Here is a 16211-nt window from a genome sequence, read left to right as displayed (position 1 = left end):
GGTATGATGGTGGTGGTTTTAAAGCACTGTGGCACAACAGCTTGACTCAGGGAGATGTTAAAGATGCCCGCTAGGACATCAGTCAGCTGGTCAGCACGGGCTCCGAGCACGCGTCCAGGTATCTTGTCTGGTCCAGCAGCTTTGTGTGGGTTGACTTTAGTGAGAGTCCTTCTCACACTGGCCGTGGACAGGGACAGCACTTGGTTGTCTGGCAAGCGGGTGGCCCTCTATAGTCCGTCTTGCGTCCCATTTAAGCAAGTGCGTGTTCACACTGCCCCTGGATGTCCTGGCCTCTGAGGTTAAGGTGTACGGCTCCTGGTTGTCAACTGACCAATTTATCATGGCAAAGCCTGTGGTGGACAAAAGATAAGAGGCTGATTATAAAAATGATCCATGCACGCCTTATGACCTACAGCATGTACAGTTAACACAGCTAAATGGCTGTGAAATTGTAAAATTACTTTTGAAATAAAGCTATTCAAAGTCAATTAACTGTGACTATAATAATAGCAATGTTAGCCAGCAAACAAAACGTTAGCACTAATTAAAATAAGCTGCTAGGTGATGGTACTGTTTCAAGTTCTCTCATTGTTTGACATGTAGGGCAGATATTTTGGTGACACTGAGATCAGCCAGACACTAAACAGCAGTGTAATATCAACGCTAGATTAGATGTTTTCTAATCCGATAAAATGACATTATTCCTGTTTATAGAAGATGTTTGTCGTCTGTTTGTTTGACTGACAGGAACAGGAAATAGTGGTTGGAAATTACTGTTGGTGTTACATGAGGGTAAAGAAGGGCTTTAAGCACCTGGGTAAAAACTGGACCCATGATGAAACACTACAACAAGTACAACATATTCTTCAGTTTTAATATGTGACCATACTGTGCAGACTGCTGATGAGTTACACGGTTACATTTCATTAATCATTGTTAAACTAAAGTGGTAAGCAGTTACTTTATCCTTTCACTTAAAATTTCCAGGAAAAACACTACCTTGGCTACTTTTGTGCTTACATTTGATCTATGCTGGGTCACTACTTTTGCACTATAATGCTGCTGCTGACACCTTGGTTCACACTGACAACTAGAAAAAAGCTGATAGGAAAAGAAGGATGGAAAATGCCTGGAATTTAGTTACACTTGCAAATACTGCTGCCTCCAAACTGCAAGCATCAATAAAATGTTACAGTATTGTTTTCTATATCTGTGCATATATCCTTATTGGTAGTTTTCTCGAAATAGAAGATCTTCATTTAAAAAAAAAAACCTCTGATAACATTGCTGAAGCTAGCGCCCACCCCTACTGCGCATACTGCAAATATAAAACTGATATATACTTACATCATGGAGCAGTTGATGTCTGGTTTCCGACAAATACAGTAAAGAGGTGCGTTCTCCCCCTCCATACCAGTGTTCTCAGGCACTGGTACATGGTCAGTGTCAGACACTTCACTGTCCTACAACATACCACATAGGACCACATTAGAAATGACATGTATGTAGACATGCTAATTATACCTGGCTAAATGGATGCAGTAACAAAATGTTACTAACTACTCTAGTTATTAGTTTCCAGATGTGTGCAGTTGCTCCAGTCTTACTGACAGTATACTGTTTCAAACACCAGTGCCAACATTTTAGTTTTTAAATCTTAGTATGATTCTGCACCAAGACTTGTGGCCTGTTGCTCGGTAACTTATTGTCTGACTACATTAACTACAGTTCATAAACATCATTCATTTTCTCCTACTTATTTTATTCAGGTTGTATTTCAGCTGTCATAGGGCAAAAGTACACCCTGGACAGGTCGCCAGTCTGTTGGAGGGTTATTAGAGAGACTCAGACAACCACTCACACCAACAGCCAACTAACCTAACCCCGCGCATGTCTTTGGAGTTCAACACCAGTCTGGCCGAATCACAGATAAGCAGGGTGTCTGTGCTGCAGAGCACAGCTGTGTCAGAGACTCTCGACATCAATGTAGCGTTAAGGATGCGGAGCGATGGGTGCACTAACACAATGTAAATATTAAAGTTCTCGCCATTGTCAATATGCTGTTGCGCTCTTGTTCGTATTATTGCAACCATATCTCGAGTCTAGCTTACCCTAAAAGTTTGGAGAGAATTGGTCTGTTAAGAAACGCAATCGATTGTTTGGGACTGCTCTAGCCATCACGTCGCATAAACAACTCTACTTCCGGTGGGAAAACTAATTAAGGGTAAAGTCGCACTAATAACACCTACCACTCACGTTCATAAGCATACACTATGATCACTCCCACGCAGTAACGTTGTAATAAATATAATCCCCGGTAAAGTCAATTAGCGAACACTACTGGCATGTAATGCCAATGGCGACCATTTCACAAACTGTAGAAAATGCTCAAAATGTGGTCGGCACCAAAAGTGAAGGGCTGACAGTTGTGTTTATATACGAACCGTAAGCGCTAATGTTGGTTAGCATCAGCTAAAGCGAGGAAGTTTGACACTTGCAGAGGCAGTGAACGCAGAGAGAGCTTAAAAACGCATTGTGGGGTTTTTTTTGTTTTTTGTTTAGTCTTTGCTTCGTTGCGTTGATTTGGGGTTTTGTTTTTTTGCATTAAGACGTTGCACACAAAATTACAGATATAACGGTGACTTAGCTGCTCGTTGGATAAACCCATGGACCTTAGAAAAGATCAACACTACTCGGATGTAAGCACCCGTGTATAACACAATAGGCAAAATTACGCTTGCTAACCTTTCCACATCACAGGCTTCACATTAAATAAACATTTTTTCAAATACTCACCATGATCTGAGACCGTTTAAATATTTTGTTACTCTGAAAATATGGCAGTATGAAGCTAAACCTTTAGCTTGACGGCTAAAGCAATGCTAAGATTTACACGGAAACGATCAGCGGACATCGTTAAAGTACTATTGGTCTACATTCTTCTTCTATGGTAGCAGCCTGGGCAGAGTAACAGCCAACTTTAAACTGCGCCATCTGTTGGCACCAATTACAGTAGAAAACATGATTGCGACAACACTTTTTTGGGGAAAATAACAAAGATTGAAACTTTACTGATAATTTGTCCAAGTTGAAAAATGCCCTCCTCCAAAAATATCACGTGACAACCTCATTGCCTTACAGAATTATGACGTCACACACGTAGAATCTTACCACCATTCTTTCCTTTGATCCAAAAACCTATAAATAGGGGTGAAGAGCAACGACTTTTAGTCCGTTTCTCGCAGCCTTGATGTGTGCAGCATTGAACCGTTCGCCAGAAAAGCCTTTTGAAATATTTGGATCCTTTGCAGTTGTAACTGTATCCAGACCAAACATGTCTCAAAAAAATCCAAAGGGACAAGAAGTTGACCCCTATGCTCTTCCTTGGGATGAGCCACTAGACTCTTCCCTTTCCTCTCTTCCCTGGTGTGACCAAGTGGAACTAGAGGAAAAGCGTTTGGAAGAACTGGAGGATGAAGCGCTCAGAAACGCAGAGAAGATTAAGTTCTTGATGGAGGAAAATGAGCGAAAGAGCGCTCAACTAAAAAAGTTGTCATTCCAGCTTCAAGAAAAGGAAGCTATTATTGAGGGGAAACAACAGGATCTCCATGACATGGACAAAAAGAACCAGGAGCTCCAAGGAAAACTTGATGAAGCCCTGCAACAAAATGAAAAACTTGTCCAAGAGAAGAAACAAGATGGCGTGAAGAAGAGAGGGCTGCACAGCAATCTCAGAGACATGGAGCTAATGTACAGTGTAGAGAAAAAAAGGCTTGATCGCACAGAGCAAGCAAATGAGAAGCTCCTCCAAGAGAAAAGGCAAAAGGAGTTAAAAGAAAAAGAAATGCATTCCAAGCTTCAGAGCATCAAGCAACACAACGAAAGCTTGCAAGGAAAGCTTGATCAAGCTCTGCGGCAAAATAGAAAACTCCTCCAGGAGAAGATGAAAGACAGCACGAAGAAGAGAGGGCTGCACTCCAATCTCCGAGACATGGAGCTAATGTACAATGTTGACAAAAAAAGGCTTGATCGCACAGAGCAAGCAAATGAGAAGCTTCTCCAAGAGAAAAGGGAACAAGAAATCAAACAAAAAGAAATGGATTCCAATCTGCAGAGCATCAAGCAACAAAATGAAAGCTTGCAAGGAAAGCTTGATGAAGCTCTGCTACAAAATAAAGAAATCCTGCAAGAGAAAGAGCAGCTGGACAGAAAGCAGGGAGACATGGAGTGCCAACTCCAGCTCATGGAGGGAAACAACAGGATGCTGCAGGTAAAGTTCGAAGAGACACTGCACAAATATCAAGACCTGCTTCAAGAGAGAGAACAGCTGGTCAATAAGCAGAGAGAAGAAAAACTTCTTCTCCAGGAGTTTGAGAAACAGGAGGCAACATCTAAAGTGCTGAAAGAAAGGTTGGAAGAAAAACAAGCCGTAATAGAAGAAGTGGAGAAAAAATGCAACAAGCTGCAGAAGCAAAACACCGAAACAATCGAGGAGCTGAAAATCCTCATCCTCGAGAAAAAGGTGCTCGTGGAAGAGCAGCTGAAGAAAAAGAAAAAACGCTTCTGCTTCTTCTGGAGGAGGAACACTCCTTCTTTCAGTACTGCCAATGTCGCCTCTTCCTCTCCCACCTCTGTTCCAGGTTAATCCCCCCCTTAACTACTAACACCTCTCCCATCTCCCTCCCCTCTTTTCACAATCACCCCCCAACCAGTCCCGACAGTTGACTGCCCCCTCTAGAGCCTGGTTCTGTCATAGGTTTCTTCCTTTAAAGGGAGTTTTTCCTATCCATTGTCGCCTAGTGCTTGCTCAGAGGGGATTGTTGGGGTTTTCTCTCCTCTCTCCCTTTACTTTCCATCCCACCCACCCCCACCTTTTCTTTTTTCTTAATAATTGAACAATAAAAACAATTGGTCACTAATTAAATGTGTCAAATCAATGTCTTTATTCAAGAATACAAGAAATGGGTAATAGCTGCATGTGTGTTTGTGTGTGTGCATAATATGCATACTTTACGTGTTGGATCCAAATCCCACAAGGAATTAAATAAAACAAGAAGACAAACAAAAACAAATATTTCTCTCCCTTCCCAGGTCAGGAATCAGGATGAGGAAGAAATGAGGTCAGATCAGTGCAGGTTTTTGCACTACTGACATAAAGTTTCTGCTGATTAAAAAAAGTATGTCGATATTTCTGAAATACATTTGCAAACAAATAACTTTGACAACTTGTGTTTTTTCATAAAAGAAAAAAGAAAAATCAGAGAGCAGAGCTGGTAAAACAGCTTAGCTCCGCAGGTTACAGGAGATCAGATGCCAAATACTTTTCATGACAGTCTTCGTTATTGCATAAATCTCCCCTTTTATCATTGATCAGTAAATCACTGCATATACATTCATCTAACCGTTATAATTTCATGAGTAAAGACTCTCAGATGACTGAATGGCGGTTTTAGTAAATGTTGAACTTTATTGTGATTTCTATTTTTAGAATCAATAGCACACATTTTGATTTAGTTTTGCAAGCTGCTGATTTCACACAGATCCACTGCCCAAACGTGCCTTTGAGTTTTTCATCATTTAACAAGAATAGGCTCAGGCAATCATTGTGGAATTAGGCTTTGGGAAGGTCTGGGGACAGGTATGATGGTGGTGGTTTTAAAGCACTGTGGCACAACAGCTTGACTCAGGGAGATGTTAAAGATGCCCGCTAGGACATCAGTCAGCTGGTCAGCACGGGCTCCGAGCACGCGTCCAGGTATCTTGTCTGGTCCAGCAGCTTTGTGTGGGTTGACTTTAGTGAGAGTCCTTCTCACACTGGCCGTGGACAGGGACAGCACTTGGTTGTCTGGCAAGCGGGTGGCCCTCTATAGTCCGTCTTGCGTCCCATTTAAGCAAGTGCGTGTTCACACTGCCCCTGGATGTCCTGGCCTCTGAGGTTAAGGTGTACGGCTCCTGGTTGTCAACTGACCAATTTATCATGGCAAAGCCTGTGGTGGACAAAAGATAAGAGGCTGATTATAAAAATGATCCATGCACGCCTTATGACCTACAGCATGTACAGTTAACACAGCTAAATGGCTGTGAAATTGTAAAATTACTTTTGAAATAAAGCTATTCAAAGTCAATTAACTGTGACTATAATAATAGCAATGTTAGCCAGCAAACAAAACGTTAGCACTAATTAAAATAAGCTGCTAGGTGATGTTACTGTTTCAAGTTCTCTCATTGTTTGACATGTAGGGCAGATATTTTGGTGACACTGAGATCAGCCAGACACTAAACAGCAGTGTAATATCAACGCTAGATTAGATGTTTTCTAAGCCGATAAAATGACATTATTCCTGTTTATAGAAGATGTTTGTCGTCTGTTTGTTTGACTGACAGGAACAGGAAATAGTGGTTGGAAATTACTGTTGGTGTTACATGAGGGTAAAGAAGGGCTTTAAGCACCTGGGTAAAAACTGGACCCATGATGAAACACTACAACAAGTACAATATATTCTTCAGTTTTAATATGTGACCATACTGTGCAGACTGCTGATGAGTTACACGGTTACATTTCATTAATCATTGTTAAACTAAAGTGGTAAGCAGTTACTTTATCCTTTCACTTAAAATTTCCAGGAAAAACACTACCTTGGCTACTTTTGTGCTTACATTTGATCTATGCTGGGTCACTACTTCAGTGTGCATTATGAAAGGCATCAAACCCAAAAAGGTACCCGGGGAGAAACCTGGCACCAAGGTTGATGACTACTGGGAGCCTGGGAAGGGTCTGCTCCAGGACCCTGGAAAGTTTCTGGAAAGTCTCTTCAAATATGATAAGGTGTAGTATGTATTGACGAGAACGTTATTGTTGACTTTCTCAGATTTGAGTTTATGCTTCAAGTTTCAGTGTTTGATGTTTGCAGTGTATTAAAAGCAGCTTTTTCTGCCTCCTATACTGCAGGATAACATCCCAGAGAATGTGATCAGCTTAATCCAGCCATATATAGATAATGAGGAATTTCAGCCAGCTTCCATTGCCAAGATTTCCAAAGCTTGCACTTCCATTTGCCAGTGGGTGCGAGCCATGCATGCATATAACTTTGTGGCGAAGGCTGTGGAACCTAAAAGGGTAAAACTGTGTTAATTATTTATGTGTGACATACAATTGATATAGTAATATGTCTTTCAGATAACAGAGTCATCAAAACAGTAAATGTGTAAATTTGCGTGCAGATAGCTCTCCAGGCAGCCCAAGAGGACTTAGCAGAAACCCAGCGAAATCTGGATAAAGCCAAAGAGAAACTGGCAGGAGTTGAAGCTGGGATTGCCACTTTGCAGGCCAAGTACCAGGACTGCCTAGCTAAGAAGGACGAGCTGGACAATAAGTATCAACTATGTGAGGCTCGCCTCGTCCGAGCAGACAAGGTCAGACAACTGGGAGTAAAAATTACAGTTACAACCCACATGGCCAAATCAAGCAGTTAGAAACAACACATTAACTTATATAGTAATGCAATTGTTTCAGTCTATATACTAAAACTGTTTGGAACATATACATAAATATGAAAAAATAAAACAACAGAAAGCAGAAAGGTTTACGATACCAGTTACTATGTGTCCTTAAATGTTAGTCTGTTTTTATATTTCCCAGCTTATTGGTGGATTGGCAGATGAAAAAGTGCGTTGGAAGGAGACAGTACAACATTTGGATTACATGATCAGTAACGTAGCCGGTGACATGCTTCTGTCTGCAGGATATATTGCATACTTGGGACCCTTCACTGTAAGTTTATCATAATAAAATGTTGCACTGTATCTGTCTATATTCCTCATTTTAGCATGTCTCCATCTGGTCCTCTCCCACAATACAATATGCTGTATATGCAGTTATCAATGAAGCATAATTTGTGTGTTGATTATTTTTGTTTTTGTTTTTTTGTTTGTTTGGTTTTTTTGGGGGGGGGGGGCCAGGGAGAGTACCGAGCAGCCATGGCTAAAGAATTGCTGAAAGGTTTCAAAGAGCTGGGTGTTCCACACACTGATGTACCCAACCTGGTCAGCACTCTGGGAGATCCAGTGAACATCCGCACCTGGCAGGTTGGAGGCAATTTATTCATAGGAGTGCCTTATTTTGTTTTTTCACCCTTTCTGGGTTAATTTGACTTTTTATTGTGTTAATGTTATTTTTTATTTCTATGTGCCTGTAGATAGCAGGTTTGCCCAAGGACAACCTTTCTGTGGAAAATGGTGTGATTTCTCAGTACTCTCTGCGCTGGGCCCTCTTCATTGACCCTCAGGGACAAGCAAACACATGGATTAAAAACATGGTGAGGTCAAACTGTGCTGATTATGTCAAAACTTGAGAGAAGAAAAAGAGCAGTATTTGGATATACACTGCCCAAAAAAGATAAAGGAACACTTTAACATACATTTAACTATACAGATATTTGCTTGGGATTGTGTTAGGAATTACAGGATGCCACATTGTTTGATGGAAATGAAAATGATTGACCTACAGAAGGCTGAAAAGATGAGAAGGGGAAGATGTCAGTGGCCTCTACCTGTAAAATTATTGCTGTTTTTGCCTCATTGACCCTCCAGTGTACCTGTTGTTAGTGTCATTAACACCAAAGCAGCTGAAACTGAAACTGACCCCAACCGCTACTTAACTGACCACATCAATATCCCATAAGTTTAACTATCTTGATGCTATAGTCTGATTAAAAAGTGTTCCTTTAATTTATTTTTTTAATGTGATATGTAATTATATGATCAAGTGTCAGTATCATAAAGTTTCTAGTGCACATAATTAATATGTTAACAACAACATCACAGGTACCTGCAGTGATGTGTAACAAACTCTGGACATATTATTAACACATACATGCTTAAATAGATTTTTGATTTACTGCTTACTCATAAATGTTTCCTGTGGTCACCCAGGAAAAGGACAGTGGGTTGGAGGTTGTGAAACTCAGTGACCGGGACTTCCTGCGCAGGCTTGAGAATGCAATCCGCTTCGGTAAACCCTGCCTCTTAGAGAATGTGGGGGAAGAACTAGATCCTGCTCTAGAACCTGTCCTGTTACAACAGGTAATTACTCACACACCTGCTGCAAACAAATGGTTCTTTTTATTTCAGTGTTATTCACCTTTCTAACACACCACTATGTTTATCTCACACCTATTAAGACTTTTAAGCAGCAAGGCCATACTTTACTGAAACTGGGCGATTCACTCATCGACTACCACGAGTCTTTCAAGATGTACCTCACAACCAAGCTGCCCAACCCACACTACTCTCCAGAGTTTTCTGCCAAAGTCACACTCATAAACTTCACCCTGTCACCCAGGTAACACACATTTTAATTTTAGTATCTGCTGTGATTATAATTTATTTAGTCCATAACTGAAAAGATTGGCAGGATGTTAAAATGTAATTGCTTGGACATTGTCCTGAATCCTGCAAACCTGTTTCTGTTAGTGATACTTACTCATACGGTCTGAATTTGTGGGACTGTGCATTCTATTTATATTCAGTGGTCTACAAGACCAGTTGTTGGGGATGGTGGTGGCTAAAGAGCAGCAAGACTTGGAGGTTGCAAAGAACCAGCTAATCACCAGCAATGCCAAGATGAAGCAGGAACTGAAAGAAATTGAGGATGAGATACTGTTCCGACTCAGCTCCACAGAAGGCAATCCTGTGGACAATGAGGAGCTCATCCGAGTGTTGGAGGCTTCGAAGATCAAAGCTGGAGAGATCAAGGTCAGGCAGTGGAAAAGTTTTGTGTCCAATATTGTATATCGGGGAAGTGTTTAAATAATTTTCTTTACACCCTTGTTCATAAAATGTTGGTGATGCATCATTAAACTTTTAAGCCACATTTGCTCTGTTTTCGATGTTGGGGTTTCTGGCAGGCTAAAGTGAAGGCAGCAGAAAAGACAGAGCAGAACATTGATGCTGCCCGTCTGGAGTATGTCCCTGTGGCTGTGCGTGCACAGATCCTCTTCTTCTGCGTGTCAGATCTGTCCAATGTTGACCCAATGTACCAGTACTCTCTGGAGTGGTTCCTGGGAATCTTTTTGTCTGGTATTGCCAACTCTAGAAGTGCAGGTAGTCAGCAAGATTATACACTGAACTACATGTGTGAAGATAACAAAATCACAAGAACCAGATGTGAACAATGTTATGGTAGCACCTTTTTTCTTGACATGTTTCACACAGACACAGTGGAGGAGAGAATCTGGAACATCAATGAATATTTCACCTTCAGCCTCTATGGTAATATATGTCGCAGCTTGTTTGAGAAACACAAACTGATGTTTGCCTTTCTCCTGTGCGCTCGCATCATGATGAACGACAAAAAGATTGACATGGTGAGTAACGGCAAGAAGGGGATCTGTCATCTTCTTTAAGCAGCCTAAATACACGTGATGAAGCTGCATCGCCTCCTTTTGACAGGTCGAGTGGCGCTACCTGTTGTCTGGAGCAATGCCTGTCCAACAGCTGGCCAACCCAGCAGTAAGCTGGCTGTCAGAACGTGCCTGGCAGGACATTTTAGGCCTCAGCACTCTGAAAAATATTTCTAACCTGGCGCAAAGCTTCCCTGAACATCTGGAGGGCTTCAAGAAAATTTTTGACAGTAGCCAGCCTCACAGGCATGTAAAGCCAAACACCGTGCTAACACATTCACACTTTGCACCTTCATTTGTACGTTGCAGAAGCTGTGAGTGTCTAACAAGCTGTGCTTATGTCTGTATATTTGCCTAAAGGGAGCCCCTCCCAGGAGCGTGGGATGTCATCCTGGACTCTTTCCAGAAGCTGTTGGTCCTGCGCTGTCTGAGGGCTGACTGCCTCATTCAAGGCCTGCAGGACTTTGTTGCTGCTGAGTTAGGACAGCGCTTCATAGAGCCTCAGGTAAAGTACTTCTCCCGTCTTAAAATGCATAGTAAATCTCAGTTGTGTGCAGTAACATGACACTATGACACAGTATGTGATAACATCAATTATGGCTTATTTCTCTTTCCATCTTTCTGCAGACATCAGACCTGTCTGTCGTCTTCACAGAGTCATCTTCCTCCACTCCCCTGATCTTTGTTCTGTCCCCTGGCACCGACCCTGCTGCTGACCTCTACAAATTTGCTGATGTCATGCAATTCTCCAAGAAAATGAGCGCCATCTCTCTTGGCCAAGGCCAGGTCAGTTTTAGAAGGGGGGCCTGGGAATTCTCACTCTCTCTCACACACACACTCTGACTCACAGGAATCTGCTGTAAATCACATTTTCACTGAACCAGGCCAGTGTCATTTGTCTTGGTGAGAATGAGAATGAGAGCACCGCTGTGCTAATTGTTTTCACTATTTATGACCATTCCAGGACAATGTACTCTAGGGGCCATAAATGAGCTTAAGAAGCTTGAATGATAAATACAGACTCAGTGTCCAAAAACCTTAAACCGTGCTGGCAACATTCTTCTAGCAGCACACTTTAGACGTTCAATAGACATTAGCATCACATTACTTGCAATTACGTGATCTTGGCTCGTGTCAGGCTTTTTGTATCCCCCTTCTCAATTTCTGTCTTTCAACTGAGTGTCCAAAACCTTTCAGCTGTAGGCAGATGCACTGAGGCCCACAGTCAAAATATTATTTATGAGACCAGCTTCTCCAATAATGATTAAACCTATCAGAAATGCTGTCATTTGTGTGATTCAGGGCCCCTGGGCTGAGAGTATGATGCACGATCCCATGGAAAGAGGTCACTGGGTTTTTTTCCAGAACTGTCATCTGGCACCCAGCTGGATGCCTACCCTGGAGAGACTTATTGAAAACATCAACCCACTAAAGGTGACAACAAGAGGACACAAATATAAACCAGAAGCAAAACAGATCCTCAGTGTGTATATGCTAGACTAGCCAAGGACACAGAGCTTTTTCATCCTTTATATTCCAAGGGAAAAATCTGTCTCTTTTCCTGTACAGGTGCACGAGAACTTCCGCCTGTGGCTCACAAGTCTTCCCAGCAATAAGTTCCCGGTGTCTGTTCTGCAGAATGGTTCCAAGATGACCATTGAACCTCCAAGAGGCATCAAGGCCAACCTACAGAAAACCTACATGAGGCTCACTAATGATTTTCTCTCCTCTTCCACCAAGGTCTGTCTCAAGTACTTCTAGTGTCTCTGATTGGTTTCCCATATTTAGCTCCTGCTGCTTTGGTTTGACAACATATAGTAAAGTCTTCTCAAACCAGTGTGTAGATTTGCTATGAATGGTTCCTCTACTCTTCTTTCTTGTCTAGACAGCAGACTTTAAGTCTTTGCTGCTGTCTCTCTGCCTGTTCCATGGAATTGCTTTGGAGAGACGAAAGTTTGGCCCTTTGGGCTTCAACATTCCCTATGAGTTCACTGATGGCGACCTGAACATTTGTATCAGCCAGCTCAAAATGTTCCTGGATGAGTACCAGGACATCCCATACAAGGTGGAGGCAACACTTCTGTCTCTGTTTCATTACCTATTTGAAGATGATGTTTCAAATTGCTCCTACTTATACATACTGTTTCTTACAGTTATAAGAATGTTTCTTACAGATAGTTGATGTATAAGCTATAAGCAGAAACACAGGCCATCTAGGAAAGACGCCTGTGTTCTGGTTTTTGGTAGAAATTATGTGTGTGCATCTGCCTGTGCTGAGCATGTTCATTTGTCTGTCTCCCATTGCTGTCCTCCACCTGTCCAGGTTCTAAAATACACTGCAGGAGAGATTAATTATGGTGGCCGTGTGACAGATGACTGGGACAGACGATGTCTGCTCAGTGTGGTGGAGGACTTCTATTGTCCTGCTGTCCTCAGTAGTGATCACGTCTACTGTGCATCTGGAGTCTACCGGCAAATAGACACAAAACTGGATATCAAGGTTAGATAAACTCAGAACTCTCTGTTTACTATACATAATTTTGAGTTTATAACAGGCTATTGATTGTGAGACAAGCAAAGTATAAAAGGCAAGTGTGTGCCTTATCAAACTTAAATAGGGGCATACAGTATGTTTGTTTTAAAAAACAGAAAAGAGTCATGCTATATGTATTTTTTGGAAGTAAGGCTAAGTTAGCCAAGCCTGGGGGGAAACATCAGTCATGTAAAACACCATGAGTCACACAGCCATCAAATACAAATCAGTCATAGAGAACAAAAGTTTCCACAGCTCAGAGAAGTTAAACTATCACATGAGTTACTGTGCTGCAATGCCACAGTGTGTTTCCCTTTGTGTGAGTTTGTTCTTTAACAAGTTCACAACAATAGAAACTGTTTTCTCTCTTCTTGCTGCCATTCTCAAACAAGGAAATATAACAAGAGAGGCGGTGAGTATTTGCCTGCAGTAACACAGATTGCAGAAAAGCCTGAAAGCTTGTGATTTAAGCTTAGACTAGAAATGCAGTCCAATCAAGACATTTTGTTAAAAATGCTGTAAAATGTTAACTCTGATCATGTCAAACACTGACTGCTTGACTGACTCGCTGTCATGGCAATTGTGACCCTAGGGTTATTTGGCATACATTCGTGGTTTGCCCATCAATGACACACCTGAGATCTTTGGTCTCCATGACAACGCTAACATCAGCTTTGCTCAAAATGAGGCCTTTGGCTTGTTAGAAGCTGTGGTTCGTCTCCAGCCCCGAGCTACATCTGCTGAGGGCAAAACTCTTGAGGAGGTACCGATACAGATTCATTTGTCTTTAGATGTCTTTATTATTACTACTAGCATCATGTTATTGATTGCTTAATAATTCAATTTAGCACTAATTGTTATTGATTGCTTTGTAATTAAATAGAGTTTGAGAGGTGCGGGGCATGTGATGTGTTGTCTATGATCTGTTTTTCTTTCTTCGCTACAGATAGTGGAGGAGATAGTGGCAGGCATCGTTGAAAAGATCCCTCCTCCTTTTGACATTGAAGAAGTGATGGGAAAATACCCGGTGCTCTACGAGGAGTCCATGAACACTGTGCTCATCCAGGAGGTCATCAGGTAACATTAGGCTGTACTATTAGTCAGAAATTTGTCCAGAGTGAGTCTGGAGGCTGAAGGTCCCAGAATCCGACTTAGCATCTCCCGAGTCATTCGTATTGATCAGCAAACTTTTTTTTTTTTTTGTATATATAGAGAGTAGAAATATTTTGTCCATTAAGTGAAGGTTTTTTGTTATCACGAAGAAATTTGAGGAGGAATGAAACATACGGGGTCATTTCATCATTCCTCTGCAAGGTGAATGCTTATCTGTTTTTGTGGAACTATGCACAAAAAGAAATTTTTGCACATTAATCAACCTGATCTGGGAGTGTCTCATTACCTCACACATATTAGTAGATTTCTGGTAAGTCATGCCCTGAAAATTGCGTTTTACTCAAACTGTGGGCATGTGGTTATTAGTGCTTTAGTAACTTGTAATTGTGTTTGTTTGTTTTTTATCTTTCAGATATAACAAGCTGCTGGAGGTCATCTCTCTGAGTCTCAGAGATATTGTGAAGGCTTTGAAAGGTTCAGTGGTGATGTCATCCGCGCTCGAGCTTATGGCCCGCAGCTTATTCAACAATGCGGTGCCTGATATGTGGAAAGCCAAGGCAAGGCACACACAGCTGTTACTTTACATGTGACTCACTTTGTAGCAGGGGCTGCACATGTGAATGTATTCTCTTTTTTTCTCTCTGTTGTTATCCTTTTTTTTCTTCAAATTTTTGTATCACTAGATTGTGCACACTTGTGACTTGAATATTTGAAGTGCCATTTCACTGGGCAGAAAATCAAATAAAGATATTTCTGTTCTCCTCCTAAAGTGTAATAATGTGCTTTCTGAGAATGCACAGTTTGACTCCGCTGTTCTCGTTCTTCAGGCCTACCCGTCTCTGAAGCCTCTGGCCTCCTGGGTGTCAGACCTGCTTCAGAGGATCAATTTCCTACAGAGATGGATCTCTAACGGCATTCCACCTGCGTTCTGGATTAGCGGCTTCTTTTTCCCGCAGGCTTTTCTCACCGGAACCCTCCAGAATTATGCCCGTCGCTTCGGCACCTCAATTGACACGATTGGATTTGACTTTGAGGTCAGACTGTAGGCTGCCTCACTAGCAGCAATGTTTTAAAGAACAGTCTTACAGATGTAGAACATTGCTTCATATCTGTATGTATATAAAGTGCTACATTCATAATGACTTTAACCCCCACCCCAACCCTAACCCAGGTTTTCACTGGTCTTGACCTACTTTTTTGTGATGATTTATCCTTCAGGTATTAGTGAAGTCAGTGTCAGAGATAACAGAAACACCAGACACAGGCTGCTACATTTATGGTCTATTCCTGGAGGGGGCTCGCTGGGATAACAAGGCAGGTCAGCTCGCAGAGTCCAGACCCAAGGAGCTCTACACCCAAATGGCCGTCATCTGGCTGATCCCCAAACCCAACCGAAAGCCTCCAGCCTCAGGGATCTATGTATGCCCTATCTACAAGACACTCACACGAGCTGGTCAGTATATAGAGGAGTGATATAGATTAGTATAGAGATTATAAGAAATAATATAGATTAATTTGAGTTTTTTGTAAATTTGTGAGGAAAAAACAAAAGAAAAGTCCATGTTTGTGAAACTCTGGCTCAGGTTATGATCTGTAGTCAGTAGGTGTGCCGTCATAGGTTTGTGCGTATCCCTGTTTGCTGGTTTTATTACTCACCCAAAATAGACTCCAGTGAGGGTCTAATTTCATGAAGCATCTGAAAGTGCAGCTCAGTTTTTTCCACTCGCAATGCCAACGTCTTGGCACCTTAGGCTGCTCACAAATCCTTCCTTCAGTGTAGCAATGAAAAAACAGAAATGGTTTAAAACACTTTTGTCTTTAAGTCACTGAAGTGCTCTGTGTGCTTTTGCAGGGACTCTGTCCACCACCGGCCACTCTACGAACTATGTGGTGTCATTGGAGTTGCCAACACATCACACCCAGAGGCACTGGGTCAAACGGGGTGTTGCACTCATCTGTGCACTGGACTATTGAACGAGAAATTAGTTATTATTAGTTATTGCTGTTAGTTATTGGTTATCTACTTTAATCTATCTAATAAACTGTTCACAAGCAATATCCTCTGTGTTTATTTACCATCACTAAAATCACTTGGTAATTGGATCCTTTTTTGTGTGTATTTTCTGCACAGCCAAATATACAACCGTTATTACCACTGACTAGTT

The 16211-nt window shown here is 41.7% G+C and overlaps 2 protein-coding genes across 2 annotated transcripts; both read left to right on the top strand.

Moving 5' to 3' along the window:
* The first annotated feature begins 3190 nt into the window (after positions 1 to 3190).
* Positions 3191 to 4924, top strand: LOC146573828 (uncharacterized). Its single transcript, XM_085273260.1, has one exon. The coding sequence runs from the start codon at positions 3251 to 3253 to the stop codon at positions 4643 to 4645; it is 1395 nt and encodes a 464-aa protein (XP_085129386.1). The 5' UTR covers positions 3191 to 3250; the 3' UTR covers positions 4646 to 4924.
* Positions 4925 to 6671: 1747 nt separating this feature from the next.
* Positions 6672 to 16107, top strand: LOC146573827 (dynein axonemal heavy chain 1-like). Its single transcript, XM_085273254.1, has 24 exons — positions 6672 to 6826; positions 6950 to 7117; positions 7222 to 7413; positions 7640 to 7771; positions 7960 to 8085; positions 8196 to 8315; positions 8932 to 9081; positions 9180 to 9340; positions 9528 to 9753; positions 9906 to 10101; positions 10213 to 10364; positions 10450 to 10646; positions 10761 to 10905; positions 11028 to 11186; positions 11703 to 11834; positions 11970 to 12140; positions 12286 to 12465; positions 12724 to 12900; positions 13526 to 13696; positions 13880 to 14010; positions 14459 to 14603; positions 14874 to 15080; positions 15265 to 15499; positions 15899 to 16107. Exons 1-24 carry the CDS (start codon positions 6695 to 6697, stop codon positions 16018 to 16020), a joined length of 3927 nt encoding a protein of 1308 aa, XP_085129380.1. The 5' UTR covers positions 6672 to 6694; the 3' UTR covers positions 16021 to 16107.
* The last annotated feature ends 104 nt before the right edge of the window (positions 16108 to 16211 follow it).

Source organism: Mchenga conophoros, linkage group LG5, assembly GCF_057382185.1.
Source record: "Mchenga conophoros isolate Kocher_MC1m ecotype Shallow Benthic linkage group LG5, M_conophoros_male_GT1.1, whole genome shotgun sequence".
Lineage (NCBI taxonomy): Eukaryota > Metazoa > Chordata > Actinopteri > Cichliformes > Cichlidae > Mchenga > Mchenga conophoros.
This window is presented reverse-complemented; position numbering and strand designations above follow the sequence as displayed.

Coding starts and splice junctions, on each gene's coding strand:
- LOC146573828 (XM_085273260.1), top strand. CDS start 3,251: ATGTGTGCAGCATTGAACCGTTCGCCAGAAAAGCCTTTTGAAATATTT.
- LOC146573827 (XM_085273254.1), top strand. CDS start 6,695: ATGAAAGGCATCAAACCCAAAAAGGTACCCGGGGAGAAACCTGGCACC. Junction 7,118..7,221: donor AGGCTGTGGAACCTAAAAGG/GTAAAACTGTGT, acceptor ATTTGCGTGCAG/ATAGCTCTCCAGGCAGCCCA. Junction 10,647..10,760: donor GACAGTAGCCAGCCTCACAG/GCATGTAAAGCC, acceptor ATTTGCCTAAAG/GGAGCCCCTCCCAGGAGCGT.